Raw genomic sequence first — 17,122 nt, 5'->3', positions numbered from 1 at the left:
TCTTCACTTCCTTTTATTTACTTTCTGCATGAAAACAACTTAAAAAACACTCATAAGGGACACAGCACACAATAATATCAGCAACAAGACACCACAGACTGCACAATAAAGAGAATGACATCGGGAGTGAGAACACAGACATGCACGGCAATGTAGTGCCGGTTTTCAAACCCAAGGTATTGAACCGCCACTTACAGCTGCTACAGGTACGGAAATGTTTTGGGCTGAAAAGGGCATGGGGGGGAGATGAGGTCCAAAAGAAAACTGGGGGGGAGGGGGGGTTGGGACACACACACACACACACACACAAATGGAGCTGCCATGTTGAGCCTACCGCTTGTTTCCCGTCACTCCTGCTTGGAGTCTTGGTTGAGCAAGCAAAGGGGAAAACGAGGCAAGCAGAGGCAATGAACAAAGTCGTCGCATTTGATGAGGCATGCACGGCGAAGGGTTAAGGGTAACACAATGCAACACCAGTACTCCTGTTATACTGCAAACACGTCTTTGCAATGGTTTCCTTTTTTGTTCAACTTGAAAAGAAATTTAAAAAATTGTCCCTCTGCAAATAGAGCATTAGGAATTCAATTTGAAATCATTATGCTCTTCTCTTTTTCTTTCTTATATGTAACATGTAGTTAAGCATGAGGATTGAAAATGTTTGTATTGAGGTTCTGAACATAACAGCTATTCAATTATCTAAAAAATGCATGATATAAAACATGTTCTGAATTCCATCTCTTGTGGTTTCTCCCAGAGAAAAAATCTTCCCAGGAAGACATTTTTTTCTTCGGATTCTTAATGAAATGTAATTTCTGTCTGTTGAGGTCACCTTTTCAAGAAACCACCAAATTTCTTCTCTTTCTCTGACATGGTACAAGCAGGCATTGTTTTGATGATTGATTCCGGATTTTAAAGCCCCAGAGGAGGTCTGTAATGTAGAATTATCTTTTCTTGCAACTAAACAAATTTAATTCGCTTGCTTGTTGTCGCCACTGAGGCAGATGTTTTGTAATTAAGTTTTGTTCCTGTAAGTTTATACCTATTGCTCCAGAGGGACCAAATCTATGCCAATATCAGTAGAATGCACAGATTTTAGATCTTAGATTTGAGTTCACAACTGTGTGTCATTTAAAGAACACACACTGTAAATACAGTACATACCAACTCTAACTATTACCTCTTTCATGACTTACAAATTATTAAAGTCATAGGTGAAGCTATCATAACAACTGACCTTACGTTGGGGACTTAAGTGTGAATACACGTATAGCTATCAAAAATAACAGGAAATTCTTCTCTGGTTTCGTCTCCATTTGACCTCTTTCACTACTGCTTGAAAAACTGAGACATAGACCTCCATCAATAAAAGAAAACTTTTATTAGCAAAAACTGACTTCTTAAAATAATAATAATGAAAATAAAAAAATAATAATAAGAATTCTCCTGAAGCACATCCCTAGTGCAGGCTGTCAGCATGCATTAATCACAGTGCCTAGTGGACTTTAAGGTGATGCAAAGTAAAGGAAAACACTGAGAAGCTCATTTGGAAAGGAAAGCGGACATACTGTACACCACGTACAAATGCAAAACAATCGAACAGGCCTTAGTGTCTGCATAGCTTACTTTGGCTCATTTTAGTGAAGGTGAAAATTTGTTTTGTGAGTCAATTAAAATAAATTAATAAAATTATTTGCTGCACTATTGCATCAGTAGAGACACAGCGGGGCAGTGGATCCTCATGCTTTCATGTTACAAACAGCAGGTTCTGCAAAAGGACTTACTGGATTGCTCGTCTGATTGAACAAGTGCTCTGCTTGCTACATTGCAAAGTTGGGGAGGAATGAAGCACACACAGGAAAGGGAGGAGAGATCCAGGAGAGTAGCGTTAGCTAGACAAATCTACTGAATTTGCACAGAAGAGCTTGTCATTAATAATTAGAAACTTTTAGTAAACATTCCACAGTGGTAATGGGAGGCAAGGGAAAAAGTAAAATGCTGAATTTGGGCTGTTAAAAAAAGGAGAAAAAGAAGTAAGAAATGTGAGGTTTTGCATTACTTTTTCTTAAGTAAAACAACCCATGAATTAAAGAAAGCTGCCCACTTTGGGTGATATATTGAGTGTTCAATCTCAAACAATGAATTACTTGTGAGGGTTTTGGCCAAGGCTGTGATTCAAGTTTGCTCCAGCATCCATAATAACAGCTGATTCATTAAATGTACCTTTAAACCCACTGTTTTTTTTTTCCTAAGGCGAACAATATTTCATTAGAAATACCTGACCAATGTGCTAGAAACTAAAGACAAATAAGGATGTCCATCTGCCCTCAACCAATCACCACAACAACTACACTGGATGAAAACTGGATGTATCATTAATTAAAATGTGCTTGAAAAGTCTAGGAGTTTTGAAGCGTCTATTACTATTCATTTAATCATAATGATCTTTGCTTCCTCTTGATTGAACTCACAGTAGACTCAATCATGGATAATTCCCATGCTCCAGATTTATCTGGTTTCTTACCCTATTTTGGACTCTGCAATGGGTTTACAAACAACTAGGGGTAGTATATCAACATCACTAAACTCCTGTCTATCACTGAAAGAGTGTTGTGACAGCATTCTAAACTACAGATTAAAGCTTTTGCAGTGTGACTGCTGAGGTTGAAAAACATCCGTTGCCTGTTTACCCACCGTGCAGGGCGTTTGGTCATGTCGCCTTACTTTAACCATGAACAGAAACACGCCCCCATTCACACAGGAGGCCTCACTGAAAGCAGCCACACGTAAATATACATTGTGAGTAAGATTAAAGTTTTTCTCATTTATGACATTATCATTATTTTTTACATAAATGTTTAAATTTTTATTCAATATTCATGTTGTAAGACTTAGTTCTTCCTTAATTCTGTTTTGTTGGAGGGAATAACACTACTACTATTTCTAATACTACTACTAATTCTTCTTCTTCTGCTACTTTTTACGGTGCATTGTGGGTAGTGGGCCTCCTTGTAGATTACGGAGATTTAACATTTCATTTCTCTTTAATCTATTAGAGCATGCCCGTTCACCTTCGACCTACTCTGCATTACGGTTTCATTAATGCTCAATTTCTTTTCCACTCTGTTGGTTTTAGAAATTAAAAAGGAGTTGAACTAATAATAGGATTGAAGTCACACTGAACAGAAATATTCTTTGTGGCAAAGCCCATTGGCGAGGTGTCATGTGCACTGCCAAGGAAAAGTTTTTATACAAAAATTCACAGAACACAATTGCCAGAAAAAAACTGAACTCAAGTAAACTAAATTCTTCAATGGGTACTCAGATTATGCATAATTAATTATGACTGATAAACCAGAGATGCACATTCTGTAATATTATTTTGTATATTGGAACAGTCATATAATCCTCTGTAGTAAATCACTTCTGATTGTCTAGAGCTATGTCTACTGACAATAACTGTTCCACAACTAGAAACCCATACCATGTGAATATTTCTGTGCCAACACACTAGAAACAAACTAGTGTAGAGTTTTTTTTTTTTTTTTAATTACTTAAATATGGCCTGTTTTTGCTTATTCTTCAGCTGTCATTTAAACTGTATATGGCTCATTTTAACAGCAAATGATCAACCGAGGTATCTAAACAGATGTCGACATTCTCCACCTAGCGTAGCCAGGAGATACCGTTCCAGACAGTTCTGTCCATGTGAAAACAACCGTGCTGCACTGGCTGACAGTCAACATATCTCCTCCGACAACATTTATGCTTCTGCTGTCTCACAACTCCATCTCTGCATTGGGGATTGGGTGGGTTGGCTGTCTGTACTGGCAAGGAGATCAGCTTGCTAGAACACACTACCTCCATCCCATGTGTCTGCCTACTTTCATCCAATCCCTGCTGAAGTCTCAGGCTACAGTCAAACATTTCTCTCAGTTAAGCTGTGCATGAATGTACTTTTTCACCTATGATTGCAGGATTCTGGGAAATGAATTCCAAACAACACTAAATATAATACTGATGAAGTGTTCTGCAAAATGTACAGGATGTGTATTTTCAGTGGTTAATGGCACAAACATGTTAACTGTATCAAATGCGCCATCTTTATAATGGCAAGAAAAATGCAGGAGTTGAACCAGGCGGAGGTACCCGTGCTCAGCCAGCATCATGCTTCACAGATTAAAATGTGTAATGGATTAAAAGGGACCAATAAAAAGGCAGCTTTCTTGGGGTTTGTGCTTGGACCACCTTCAAAGACAAGACTAATGCTCATCATACAGTATACACAGAGGTGAACAAAGCCATTCACCCTCCACCCAAAACTGGACACGGAGCTATGCTCGTTCACTGAACAAATTACCGTCACAAACCGAGCATGTTCTCTTCTAACCTCAAGACTCAGTTTCATGTAACTCCCACCCTTATTGCACCAAATCCGATGCTTTCATAGTTTCATGTCTAAAAACCTCTTTGAAGTAACCTTTTAAAACAAAATCTAAAAGATAGTTTTGCCAATCCAGCATGGGTGCAGGGGAATGCTTTACCTAACCCTGTGCATAACTGCATGCTAGAGGAAACTAAAAAGGGAGGAGACTCAGGCTTGCATACATGCATATTAGTAGAGAACACTCCTAATGTATTTTAAACAATTCAAGTTGTAGACTGTGGAGGATGAGACATGTATTAAGTGTCGCAAACAGGACACATGGAGACTCAGAAAGTAAGAATGGACATTGTACTTTCATAACAAATGGCAGTCTGGTTGTTGAAGTGGAGTATATAACACAACTCCTTTTCACACTGAAAAATGTGAAACCTTCAAATTGTTAAGATGTCAATGAATCATGTACCCACACGCACACAAACATATACTCATTCATACAAAATATAAAAACTGAAGCCCTTGCCACAAAATAAGACTCTCTTGGAAAATGATTCATTGACAAACCAAAACAAAATATATTGGATCAATCACTTATTGAGAAGAAACCAGCGATATTAGATCCGCATGGGCCACAAACAGACATATAATGACAACAACAACAATGGTGATTCTATGTAATAGTATTAATACCAACGACAGCAATAACAATCATATTAACAACATGAAAAACAACAATAACAGATTATTTTGAGAACACCTTTGTCAGTGGGCTGAAGTGCACTGGGTGGAGCACTGGAATGGAAACACTTTAAGCGGAAGAGCAGAAGCAGACGGGGGCAGTTGAGACGCTGAGGACAGCAGGTTATACAGACAAATGCCACAGAGGATCAAAGGGAGATGGTCTCTGTTTGCAAGATGCTCTCATATAACTTTTTTTTTTTTTTTTTTTTTTAAACAGGTCTATGGTCAATTAACCTTTTTCCACTTGACAGTAAAACCCAAAGAGGAGTCTGGATGAAATGAAAACTGCTGTTCCCACACAGCTCTCTTCCCAAAGCTAGCAGCAATCGAAGCAGAGAGGGGCTGCGAATGAACGGCTGGATGAAGGAAAGAACGCCCAGCTGAGACTGTCCATCTGCTGTCCTCTTTGGGTTTCAATGTGGAGGAGACCCTGCATTCCTCATGCAGTTTACACACTATTGCAGCATTTTAATGCTTTGGAGAATACATCTTATCATGGGAAACCGTTCAACAGAAATGTCGGAACGCCAAATTACTGGTTCAGTGGTGCAAGTATGCACATGGCGATAACGAAATCCCCCCAAACCCTGCAGCTGTTTTTCATTTGTTGTCTTTTTTCTGTTGCTAGGTCTACGCTCTTCACTACCTTTCCCAGTCCACGCATAGCTTAAACGTGTGAGATCTGAGTTTGGCCCATCTACATATATCAGAATTGCATGTTTCAACTTTTTCCAATGAAGGGGCATGGGACATCACTCAGTCATGTATGTCATCCTACACTGTATGCTTGAATGTTTTCTTGATCGTTGACATTGCTAAATCATCAGCTAACCTTATTGACAGCCAGCTGCTCAATAGCTGGCCAAACAAGTGACTTGGAATTCTTTACCCCCTAATGTAAAAGGGCAGGGCAAAATCGATGTTTGTTCACAGTGTTCACAGTGTTTGATCAGCCTGTGTGCACTTCGATTTTCATTTCAGTGTGTTTTCATCAATTACTTAATTATGCAATTACGTTTTTGCTGAACAGGTTGTGATGTTACAGTAGATTTGGTTCGCGATAACCCAGATTTTGTTCCCGAGCCAGTGGAGGGGGGTGGGGGTGCTGACATAGTGATAGCTGTTAAGGTTCACATCCTGCTTTAACACTTGTTCCTCTCTGACTCAGTCCCCATTGTTTTGCTCCCCTGCGATACTCATCACAACTTCAACCCGCTCAAAACACCCCAGTCTGCTCATTTACACAAGGCGAAAAATCTCTGCAAGTTATCCGAGTGGAGCCACTGAGGAGCTCTGAATACCGGGCCCGGAAGGAGGGATTTTTTCAGCGGCTACCTACCTTTTGCAATTGTGTTTCCAACTTACTACACTCCTCCTTCTTTTGCTCTATGGCAATCTCCAGGGATTTGAGTTTGGAGTCCTTTTTCAGGCCCGACGAAGCTAAAGACGATGCATGTTCTTTCAAGTCAATTAAACTAGACTGAAACGAGACAAAACCAGGCCAGACAGTCAGTGAGATCAGCTCTAACACATGTTGAGATCGGGGACTGAGTGAAATGGATCTAAAGCACCACTACATGCATGCAATTTGTTCATTTCCCCTAAATTTCCTCCCACTTCCATTGGAGCTGGAAATCTGTTAGATACATTATCGAACTGTAAAATCAAAGTAATGAACAATTTTAACCAAATAATTAAGTTAATCAACAGAGTCACGGTAATAGCCTCCTGGCCAACTGGTCCCCCTCATAATGACAGACAGAGAGAGAAGGGGTATCACAGCACTATCAACAACACCACGTATAAAACAGTCTTTTTTACGGAACTGTTACTTTCAAAATGATTATACCGGAGTATAATACAAACATTCACATACATATATACATGTATAGGACAGCATACTGTGTGTCATATAATGTATAATGTTTGAAATGATTTTCTGTCATCTAATCTTGATAAGATTCCACAGTTCCTCTGATTCCAGAATTCCATTTTGTTGCCCTGTGATGAGGTGCAATAAGATATAATTTACTGGCACAAAGTGTGTATACTTGAAGATACATACATGAATATAAAAGCAAGCATTCTCATAAATTTTAATTCACCAAAAGATTGCTCGAGCATGTTTTTGGAACAATGAGAATTTTGTTTGGCGTCTGGTCAGGAATGAGAGGATGGAGCTACAAATTACCTTTTCAAGAACAAAACGACAGATGCGTCCTTTGGAAGGGTTGCACGAGTACATTAGCAGTGGTAAAAAGTGAATCACTTTTACAATCAATGTTAACACATTAAATATGGGTTTCGGGTACCATATTACAACTGCTGGAATGCTGTTGTAAAATAAAAATATATATTTATATAAAATAAAACTTCAAAGTCGAACTTCGAAATTTGTACTGACTTGATTTCATATGGTATTTGCTGCAATAGTTGTATGAAAAATAGCTTTGTTGCTTTACACTGTCTGTAGTGATTTGTAGTCTGTGGCATTAAAGAAAGTAATAATCCTCTTGTTAGAGCAGACTTGCAATTTACCTGCATACCTGAACACACACATGCACGCACACACCATTAAACCACATAAGACTAAATAAAGAGGATTTGGGGGTGGAAGAATTTCTCTTCTATGTGTTCTAGATAGACAATTATTTTCTATCCATGATAATTTACTCTAATCAAAATGATAAAGAACTAACACATGTATGCAAATCCTGCATCTCTATAATACTTGATGAATTGCAAAGCTTTGATCATAGTAAACATATCAACTTTGTGCTTTTGGAATCCCACAAAAAAGATGGGAGTCCTCTGTGACTGAATTATCTAACAGCGGAAGACTGTGGCTTTCTGTACCCACTGGCACAATAGTCACTTGAAAGGATGCATTTCAAAATGCCACAGGCTTCATTCTGTGATTTGGGATCTGTGGTCTAAGTGAGCGCAAAACAATGGGCCTATAGAGATACGGGCACATACAGACACACACATATGCCATTAAAGGGGATAAGGAAGTGGAGAAAGGAATCCACTGTGCAGACATGGGGAGTTCAACAGGAAAAACATAATCACAATGATGCCTACGGGAGGTGAGGTCCATAGCAAGACAGTGTGGTAGTGACAGGAGAGTGAGGCTTCATGTGTCCCCAAATTGGATGGAGCTGGCATGTTCTACTGTATCAATGACTCACTTCATTGAGCCAATCACAGTCATATGATTCTTGATTGGTTCACATTAGTGAGTGATTGTCAGCCCATGATAGCATCACGCATTGCAGGCTTCATGAGCCCTCACATCCCTATCATTAGATGCTGCCACGTTAGTTGTGAACTTCACCTCCCAGTAGCACCTCAGCAAAACATGGAGCAAAGTGTAAGGCATTGTGGGACTCAGCTGAGATGAACATACAGCGGGACTCCATGAATGCAACACCTCAGGTGGCACTAACGAAGCGGAAACTTCTTAGGAACCCACTGCCGTCCCCCTCCCTGCCCTGTCCCATCCCTCCCAGCCCCGCCCTGTCCCATGCGGACCGACCTCCTTCTCCGTCAGCTCGGCCTGCAGAGCGTTAACCTTCTCCTTCAGGTCCTTGTTTTCCTTTTTATAGGACTCAGCCTCCTCCAGCCTCTCCCGGTCCTCCCGCTCCCGCTGCTCCTTCAGCCGTTCGATAATTCTTTCCTGACAATGATAAAGGCAAGGCCAGAAGATTAAAGTCAGCTCATTACATCAATGAGAACAACAAAAAAAAGAGATTGGAAGCAGCCTTTTTCTGTTCCCGTAGCCCTTCCTGGCAGCATTAGGTCCTCTGAGAGGTGACCGCATGGTTTTTAAACCTGCTGCTCAGTTTCTTCAGCCTTAAAACTGGGACTCTGAAGATCTCAGTGTCAGCACTTGGGTCAATCTGAGCCCATGCGAAGTGTCCTTACCTCAGTCTGTAATGCTGATCATTTCTGCATACTGGCCAAATGAGGCAATTGTTATCAATAAAGTCAGCTGACACACAGAGTTCCTTTTCTGCTGATTGCAGTTAAAAACCACAAGGAAAAGTGCCGCAAATGACAGGATTCTCTCTGACTGCCGTGGGCTTTTTCAGGACGAGAAAGATCCTCATAAATTAAAAAAGGCAGAAAATACCTGGTGAAGTGTCTGCCAAACAAATAAATAATAATAATGCTGTTTCCCAGGAAGGGACTGCATTAATTAAGTTATCAACTTTCAGACTATAAACATGAAGACAGTGTAATTTTGAGCCAAGTTAAATTCTCAGCATGGAGGACTTTTCCTCTGTGCGCTGGCTGCTCTTCCAAACACTGAGCAGCCATATTTTAATAACGAGTGTGCTGTCTTGATGACTGACAATTAAACTTTGGGGTATGCTGCAATGACAAATATGCACAAATGCAGTAAAACATCTCAGCTTGCTCATCATGAATGTTTTTCATCTGTCCTAAAAGATTTTAAGAAATGTGCGACATCCAGGTAAAAATGTTCCACCGGCAGCCAAGGATACTGTTTGCCGCACCCTTGCATGACCCTACAATGCAAATTAAAAACAGAGCAACGTACGCCATGAGTGGCTAATTATGCTGGTTTGCAACAAACAAAAAAACCCGTGACTTTGTGCGAAGCCATTATGCACCACAATGACCACAAAAACACAGCACTTGAAAAGCCACTTTATCAAACGCTTGCTTTATGGGTGAGCTAGTGGTTTATTACAATTAAAAAATGATCCATAAAAACTTTTTTTTTCTTTGAGGATGGAACAATGCCTTACTGTTGCAGCAATGTTTTATGGTGAAACAAGAGCCTATAATAGTCACAACCCAAAACACCATCTAATCTGTTTGATGTCCTTATATCCCAATGTATGTCAAAGTTTGCTAAATAAAAAAGGAAATGCAACACCATATCTTATAGCCACACACATGGAAGAAAACTGAGATGTCAGTCAACATCTGTGTATCATAATAGAGCAAGTTAGTTTAAAGAACTAAGATTTTGGAGATATCGCACGAATGAGTAACGTTTTCCATGAACTGAAGTGGATTATTCACCAAACATTATGGGCAATGAAGCATGTCATAAAACAAATAGTCTGCATAATGACCTTCTGAAAAGTAAAACAATTACCAACAACAAAATATGACGCTCCTCTGCAATACAATTAATTCATGAAATCACAGACTAACACCACTAAAGCTTTCAAACAACAGTTGCGATAGCAAATGAGCAATGCGGCTCTGTCTACCTAAACAAGTTCAAAAATGTTTACAAGAAAGATGTAGTATAAATTGCTTTTGTCTTGGTTATTCCATTTTGATGGAAATGAGAATAACATCCCAAAATGCCTATAAGAACTGAACACGTCAAAGTTTAAAACATTCGCCATCATAACTAATATACTGTGTGTCCTTTCACCCGAGGTGAAACCTCTTATTTTGTGCTCTTGCACTCTGATGCAAGGAGGGTTAATGCAATAGCTGATGCGAATGTTAACCTTGCTGTAGCAAAACATTACTCTTAGTGGTTTTTACTGAACACCCCGGCCATAGTAAGCTATGATCTCCGCATTCGTTGCTCAAGGCACCTGTTCAAAAAGCTGCTTGAGGGTGGCATTCAGGAAAGCCAGCATTTATCAGTCTAGTCTATGGGGTGTCCCTGCAGTCTGTAAGTGCTATGAAGTTCTCTTGAAAGCTCTTCTTTCCTTCAACCTGGCTGAGAGCCAGACGCATTCTGAATTCCTGACATCACTCTCCCAAGCACATAATGGTGTTCTCCACCGTCCCTTGTAATGAAACCGGTTTCTTCCTCCTGTAAACACATGATTAATGGGTCTGAGTGGATACAGCAGGAACCGTCTTCTCTAAGGCCCTCCAAGTGCCAACAGTGCTGGAAAACCGTCCTATAATTATCAGATTCCTGCATAATGTCTACCTGCAATCATGAAAATAGATCATGCATGTGAGGAATTGTTTTCTTAAATAGATATACTGCAGACCTACTGAGATAAGTTTTTTTCAACATGTAGTGTACATTTGTGTTTAGCGAGGGGGAAACGTGCTCCATATGACTTCCTAGACGGGGCACCCAAATCACCCGCATGTCTCTCTGTCTGCCTTAAACTTCACAACAGTTAACTTGACCGAAAAAAGTTTTATGGCTTCAACAGATTTCTCAGGTTCCACCACAAGGCCACGGTGCCCCAGCTCCTTGGTTGGTCCTCGTTGTTCCACAGCTTTCGAGTTCACCAAAGGGTTATGCTGCCAAGACGTCACTCTCGGCGGTCTTTAGGGCCCCTGCAGATACACCATGCCCAGCAGAGATTCTAAACAAAGTGTGTGGGCACAGAAATGATAGGAAAGAATTGTCTTCTCCGGTCATCCTGCCTGGAACAATGGCTGGCAGTGTTCTAAGCCTCACCTGTGGACTCTGTAATGGACTGTTTGACATTGCAAGTGACCCTGGAGGGGGCCTCTGACAGGCTGGAATGGCCCTCCCTAAAACACAACAAACCCTGGGGACCCACCAACCCCAAGGAGCAGGAGAGTAAAGAGCTTCACATTCTCTCATTGGTTATTGTGATGTCTGTTGATTTAAACCACAAAGCTGACTTTAACCTCAGAATTCCTCCCATTGACTTGGGTGGTTACCACTGCTGTTAATATTAGAGACACATAGCTCCACATGTAGATATACACAAATACCTACCAATGATAACAATGAAAAATATATACAGTCTTAGAAGGGAGATTCACTGGACATTCTGTCTCTCACTTAATACTAAAAAGCTGATGGATGCATTCATCCCGACAGATACAGCTGCTGGTATAATATGAAGACTCAACAGAAGATCCAATATCATTATTCTTTTGCAGTTTTGCTCTGTGTCTCAGAATTTTAGAATTTCAGACAAAGCAGAGTATGTGAAATTTTTATATCAGAATGGAGTAATATCAAAGGCTGAGGACTCTGGACTGAGTCATGAGTTTGAATTCAGTTGTACTGTAACCACCACTGAAAAAGGCACTTCACCTCAAATACACCACTCATAATCTATCTGAGGGAAATTTCAGGCGTTCTAAATGTCCCAGAATAATAATGTATATGTCAAGTCACAAATCAACTACAATACTCAAACAAAAAAATGCGCAACTATACATTGTCAGGACCAAGACAGTATTAAATGTCTAATACTTTGAGTCTCTATGGCCATAAGTGAGACACATCCTCCTTGTGAATGTATGTGTACCTTTTCAGACAGCGCCTCCTCCAGGGTTGCTAAGGCAGTGTCTGTGTTGCTGGAGTCCGTCTGCAGTGACTTGACTCTGTCCTTCAGGTTGGTCAGCTGTTTGTCTTTGTCTCGGAGCTGCTCCTGGAGGTTTTCAATCTGATCGAAACAGAGAGAAAAAGGCACGTAAAACACAAGTTTCAGATGTACCCACGGAAATGAACAAAGCCTTTAGCCCAAATGAAATCTGTTTACAGCACAGCATTTTAACATTGCGATATGCCAAGTGATCTTTACAAAGTGATGTAAACACCAAGCCCATTTATCTGAAGAGCCATTTGCATTCTTTTCCTTCCCTTCAACTCTGTAACGGGTTGCTAATGAGTTCTTTGGCTTTGATAATTCTGTCCATTTAGGAGTCACTTCTTGACCTTTGTATGGACAGTTCATTACCAGAAATCCTTTTATTTCTTTTAATGGAAAACAAATGTGACGCATACCAAAATCATTGTGTCTTAAAACCATTATAAGATACCATCTGCCACTTCCGGTCCTAAGTGACAAGGCAAAACGAGATTCAGAGTGCTTAAACATCTCCACAGATTTCACAATACTCCCGGCTGTTTGGTGAAATCATTACGATCACAGAGTAAAACAAAAAGCAACAAGTACAAAGAAGCCCAACTGAAGACAGAAAAAGTAAAGAGATTATACAGTTCACACAGCGAACACCTTTAACCAACTAGCTAATGCTCATGTCTTTCTCTAATCAAATTCCAAACGAGTCCTTTATTTAAAAAAAAGATGACAAACTAGAGCATAAGTATGAACCATAATGAAAAAGGAATGAAAATGCCACCAGTATACTTAAAAAAAAACAATTTCACTATGGTAAGAAAGGAAAACATTCTCATGAGATGATTGCAGGCATACCAGTCATGGGTACATTGACAGATAATGCAAAAAATCTCTACAGCTATTTCTAAATGAATTAAATAAAACTCCTATGTATTTTTTCGTCCTGTTGCAAACAAGTTTGCAGTTAAGTTTTGTTTTATCTTCAAGAGAAAACTGCAGAAAATGACCAGGAAAGCCACAGACCACGCTTGAGAATCTAGATAGCTAAATTACTCTGATTAAAGTCAATCCCAGCTGAACGCCTTTGTTAACCATGTTTAGAGTGATGTTCCGATAGCAGCAGGGCTGATGGGACATGGTGGGAAAGTGTCACCAGTTCACGAAATGACACATTTTGCAGGCTTTCTCAGGAAAATTACGACTGAGCTAAAAGGGTAAAAAAGCAGACCATCTTTGGTGTGCTTTCTCAGTAAAAGCCTGTGGTCTCAGATCAGGACTCATGGTCAATTATGTGTATTTAAATTTAATTCCATGACTTCACTGCAATCGTCCGAAATATTCTCCTTTGCCAACGCATGCTCAGATGCAATGGTGACACTTTATTCTGGAAAGACAAACATTTGTGAATCAATATGATTTAAAATAGAAGTAAGTGAAACATTTAAAATTTTGTGCTGGTCACATTTAGTGATATGTGCACAGTTCACACTTGTGCAAACAGACAGAGAAACTAACATACTGGTTCAAACCAAAATCGAGTTCACCTTCTTCACCATTCTTCGATGAATCGAAGAATCAGAACAAAACATTCTTCATCAGTTTAAAAATTCAAATATGAAACATACTAAAGAAACCTGGCACTAAGACCAACGCAAATGCACTAATAACTAATAAAAAAAGACATATGCTCAACTGAGTTTGAGACAGAAAATAGCGTGCTTTGTGTACTCCAAAAACAATCTTTTAAAAGACACCTCAGAGGGCTTTATTTTAGGTCAAATTTAGCATATCGGTTTTGGTTTTAGATAAATGATTACATTCTTCACTGCACACAGTTTTCCTTGGCCAGAATAAAATATATACTGACGAAAAATTAACTGTCATGCGGTCCTCATGCAATTGCGCAGAAAATAGTTAAACATCATTTGACCTCAGAGGGCTCCAGCGAGACCAAGCCGTGGGCTGGATATGGGAAGTGGACGCCAAAGTGGAATTTTATCAGACCTACACACCAAAGTGCAGGACAGAGCTTTTTCCCAGGAAATACCATAATCATCTCACTGTGCGGCAAGCACAGGGGGACGCTACACCTTCAGGAATGGACGTCCACAGAAGGCCCTATTCCTGTTCAGCTGTGCCATTATTACACCAGTTTACACAATTACACTTGTGATGTATGTCACCATCAGACATTCTTATTCTTTACAGTAAAATTATAAGTGTTTTCCCTTTTAGACCACCAACAGAGTCCAGTCCTTTCTTGTTTCAATTTTCCAAAAGGTAAACCTAGCGGTGTTATTATATACACAGCGTCAGATTCGACACAGACCTTGATTCTGTTTGTAATTTTACAAAATTTGTATTTTTGCGATTCGTGACAAAATAAGTTTTCTGTAAAAAGAATGTGTCAGATTTTTTCAGCCATGTTTCTGTATAGTCATTTATCATTTCAGGTCCTCCAGTTCTCACAGTGAAATCCATCCCAGCTTGGCAACTCTGATACAGAAATCGGAGTGTTCAGCGCTGTTATTAGTTAGTAGACCTACTTCTTCCTACTGATATTAATTACAATTTGAAACTTGAAGACCTCAGACTTAAACATGGCCTTGACTTAGGAGAAAAAAAAACTTTTTGAAGATTAAAAAAATAAAATGGTTTCGCTTTTTCGTTCGTCTTATTTGAAGCATGTTATTGCACCCGATATATTGCAAAGCCACGAATAATCTCATTGGACATTGTTCATGTAGTGGCATGGTTTCTTCATAAAAGGTGTAGGAGCAACCACAAACTGAATATGGTAACATTCTACTGAAAATTGAGACTGGGACAAAATTTCCCATGTTGGAAATATGGCAGCATTGATTTCTAACATTCAGAATGAAGAAGAATGGATAGCTCCTGCACCCTAAACCACAACTCTGAAATAAAACACTGAAACCACTTTTGGCTTCTCACACAGCCAGACTCCATACACACTCTATAGAAAAAAGGCCTTAACATGCCAGTCCTGCTTGTTGACTAGTGTCAAAAATACAGGAACATATTCTGATTTAACACTTGATTTGTTACTTAAAATTAAGGACACACTGCGGCTAGACTGCATCTGTGTTTGAGGACAGAACTCAATCTCCCACGAAGGTGGCTTTTTCATACGTGTGGTATTCAGACCAAATATTGAACTATCCATGATTTTAATTAAATTTCAAAGGCAATGTATTTAACCACTTTTATTCAGAATTTGCCTAGAAGTTCTTGTACACTTAGCACTGAACTGAAAACTGAAAAGAAGTTTGCATATGTTCTATTCAAAATAAATATTTGGACTTTGTGCTTGTCCCTTCTAAAATCCACAACAATCCCTAAAGTATATTTGCTTTGGCATTTCTTAACGGCAGATAGTTAAAAGTTTGAATACTGGAGATATGAAAAAGCACGATGGTGGGATTCTGACTGACAAAAAGTGTAATTTGTCTTATGTTATATACTTTGTTGCTTCTAATGGGGGAGGCGCATTAGGTAAAGGACAAACTTGGGGACACCCGTACTGCCTGAAGGCTCATTACATCATGGCTGACAGGCCCAAGCCACTTAAACAAGACATTAGTTCACTACCTGTGAATTGATGCTAACACCCAGTGACATACAGAGTTATGCCACAGGTGAGCATGCTAAACTTCAATTCTGACCAAATCTCAAACTCCCAACAAAAGGCTGAAAGTAATTTTGGAGGAATTTAGGAAATGGAGTCAAACAAGGAGACATGGGAGGGTGTAAAGGAGGGATTAATTATGAACATCCTTTTATTATCACATGCAAGAGCCATCTTAAATATTCTAGTGAACTTCATGGGCCTGTAGGATTTACCATGAAGATGATCAAGCTGGATGAACTAATAGACATACAAAGGTCCATTCGTAATTATTTTCAGAATTAAGACTGAGAAATCACCAACTCTTCCATGGCTTCGGCAGACAGTTCGGCAGAACAAGCAAACTGAAATACCTAACATCTGAGACAATGTTGCAGCTGTCACCTCTTGCCACCTTGTGGCATAGCCATGCTACTGCAGATACTACTTCTCCCCAATACAGTCAGACTAGGAAAAAAAAACTTTTAATAGGTAAGAACAGCTATGTCAGTCGTACAGTATGTATGTATGTATGTATGTATGTATATGTATATATTTGTTTTTTCTTTTTACAAATTATATGTTGTATTGTTTTGAAATTAACTTAACTTCCATCATCATCAACACCATCATTATAATTTTTATTCAGATCATTACTATTATTGTTAATATTAGAATAGAATATTGATTACAGTGAAAATCTTCTTTTGAATTAATAGCAGTACTAGACCTCATAGATGAAAATATGCTCATAAATAAAAAATAATAAATACATTATGGAGGGTAAGGTACAAGGCATGCTGTGAGAGAAGCAGCATGACAAAACCACAAACACATGCACTGACTGTTGTCCAAGAGTCTGTCCTCACTTATGTATCTGCTGGCAAATGGGCATACACCTGGAACGGAAGTCTCTTGTCCCATTATGCCAGCTTCTATCCCAGTAGTCAGTCTTGAAGTCTTTTGGTATCCAAGTCATTCGCCTTTGAATTTGATGTTAGTCTTGTTCTTGCTATTCTAGACCTGGACTGGACCTTGACGACCCCAACTTAGTTCACATGC

The 17,122-nt window shown here is 39.4% G+C and overlaps 1 protein-coding gene across 1 annotated transcript in view; it reads right to left on the bottom strand.

The window, feature by feature from the left end:
* LOC118780237 (ERC protein 2) overlaps nt 1-17,122 on the bottom strand; it is a 259,125-nt gene that overhangs the window by 145,247 nt on the left and 96,756 nt on the right. Inside the window, exons 8-11 of the mRNA XM_036532645.1 lie at nt 12,376-12,513; nt 8,661-8,801; nt 6,462-6,602; nt 1,782-1,817 (exon numbers count right to left, since the gene is read on the bottom strand). Of these exons, the coding sequence (XP_036388538.1) occupies nt 1,782-1,817; nt 6,462-6,602; nt 8,661-8,801; nt 12,376-12,513 (456 nt within the window). The remainder of the gene's footprint in view (nt 1-1,781; nt 1,818-6,461; nt 6,603-8,660; nt 8,802-12,375; nt 12,514-17,122) is intronic.

This window comes from Megalops cyprinoides, chromosome 7 (assembly GCF_013368585.1).
Source record: "Megalops cyprinoides isolate fMegCyp1 chromosome 7, fMegCyp1.pri, whole genome shotgun sequence".
Lineage (NCBI taxonomy): Eukaryota > Metazoa > Chordata > Actinopteri > Elopiformes > Megalopidae > Megalops > Megalops cyprinoides.
Note: the sequence above shows the minus strand (reverse complement) of the source record. Positions and strands in the feature narration are given on the sequence as shown.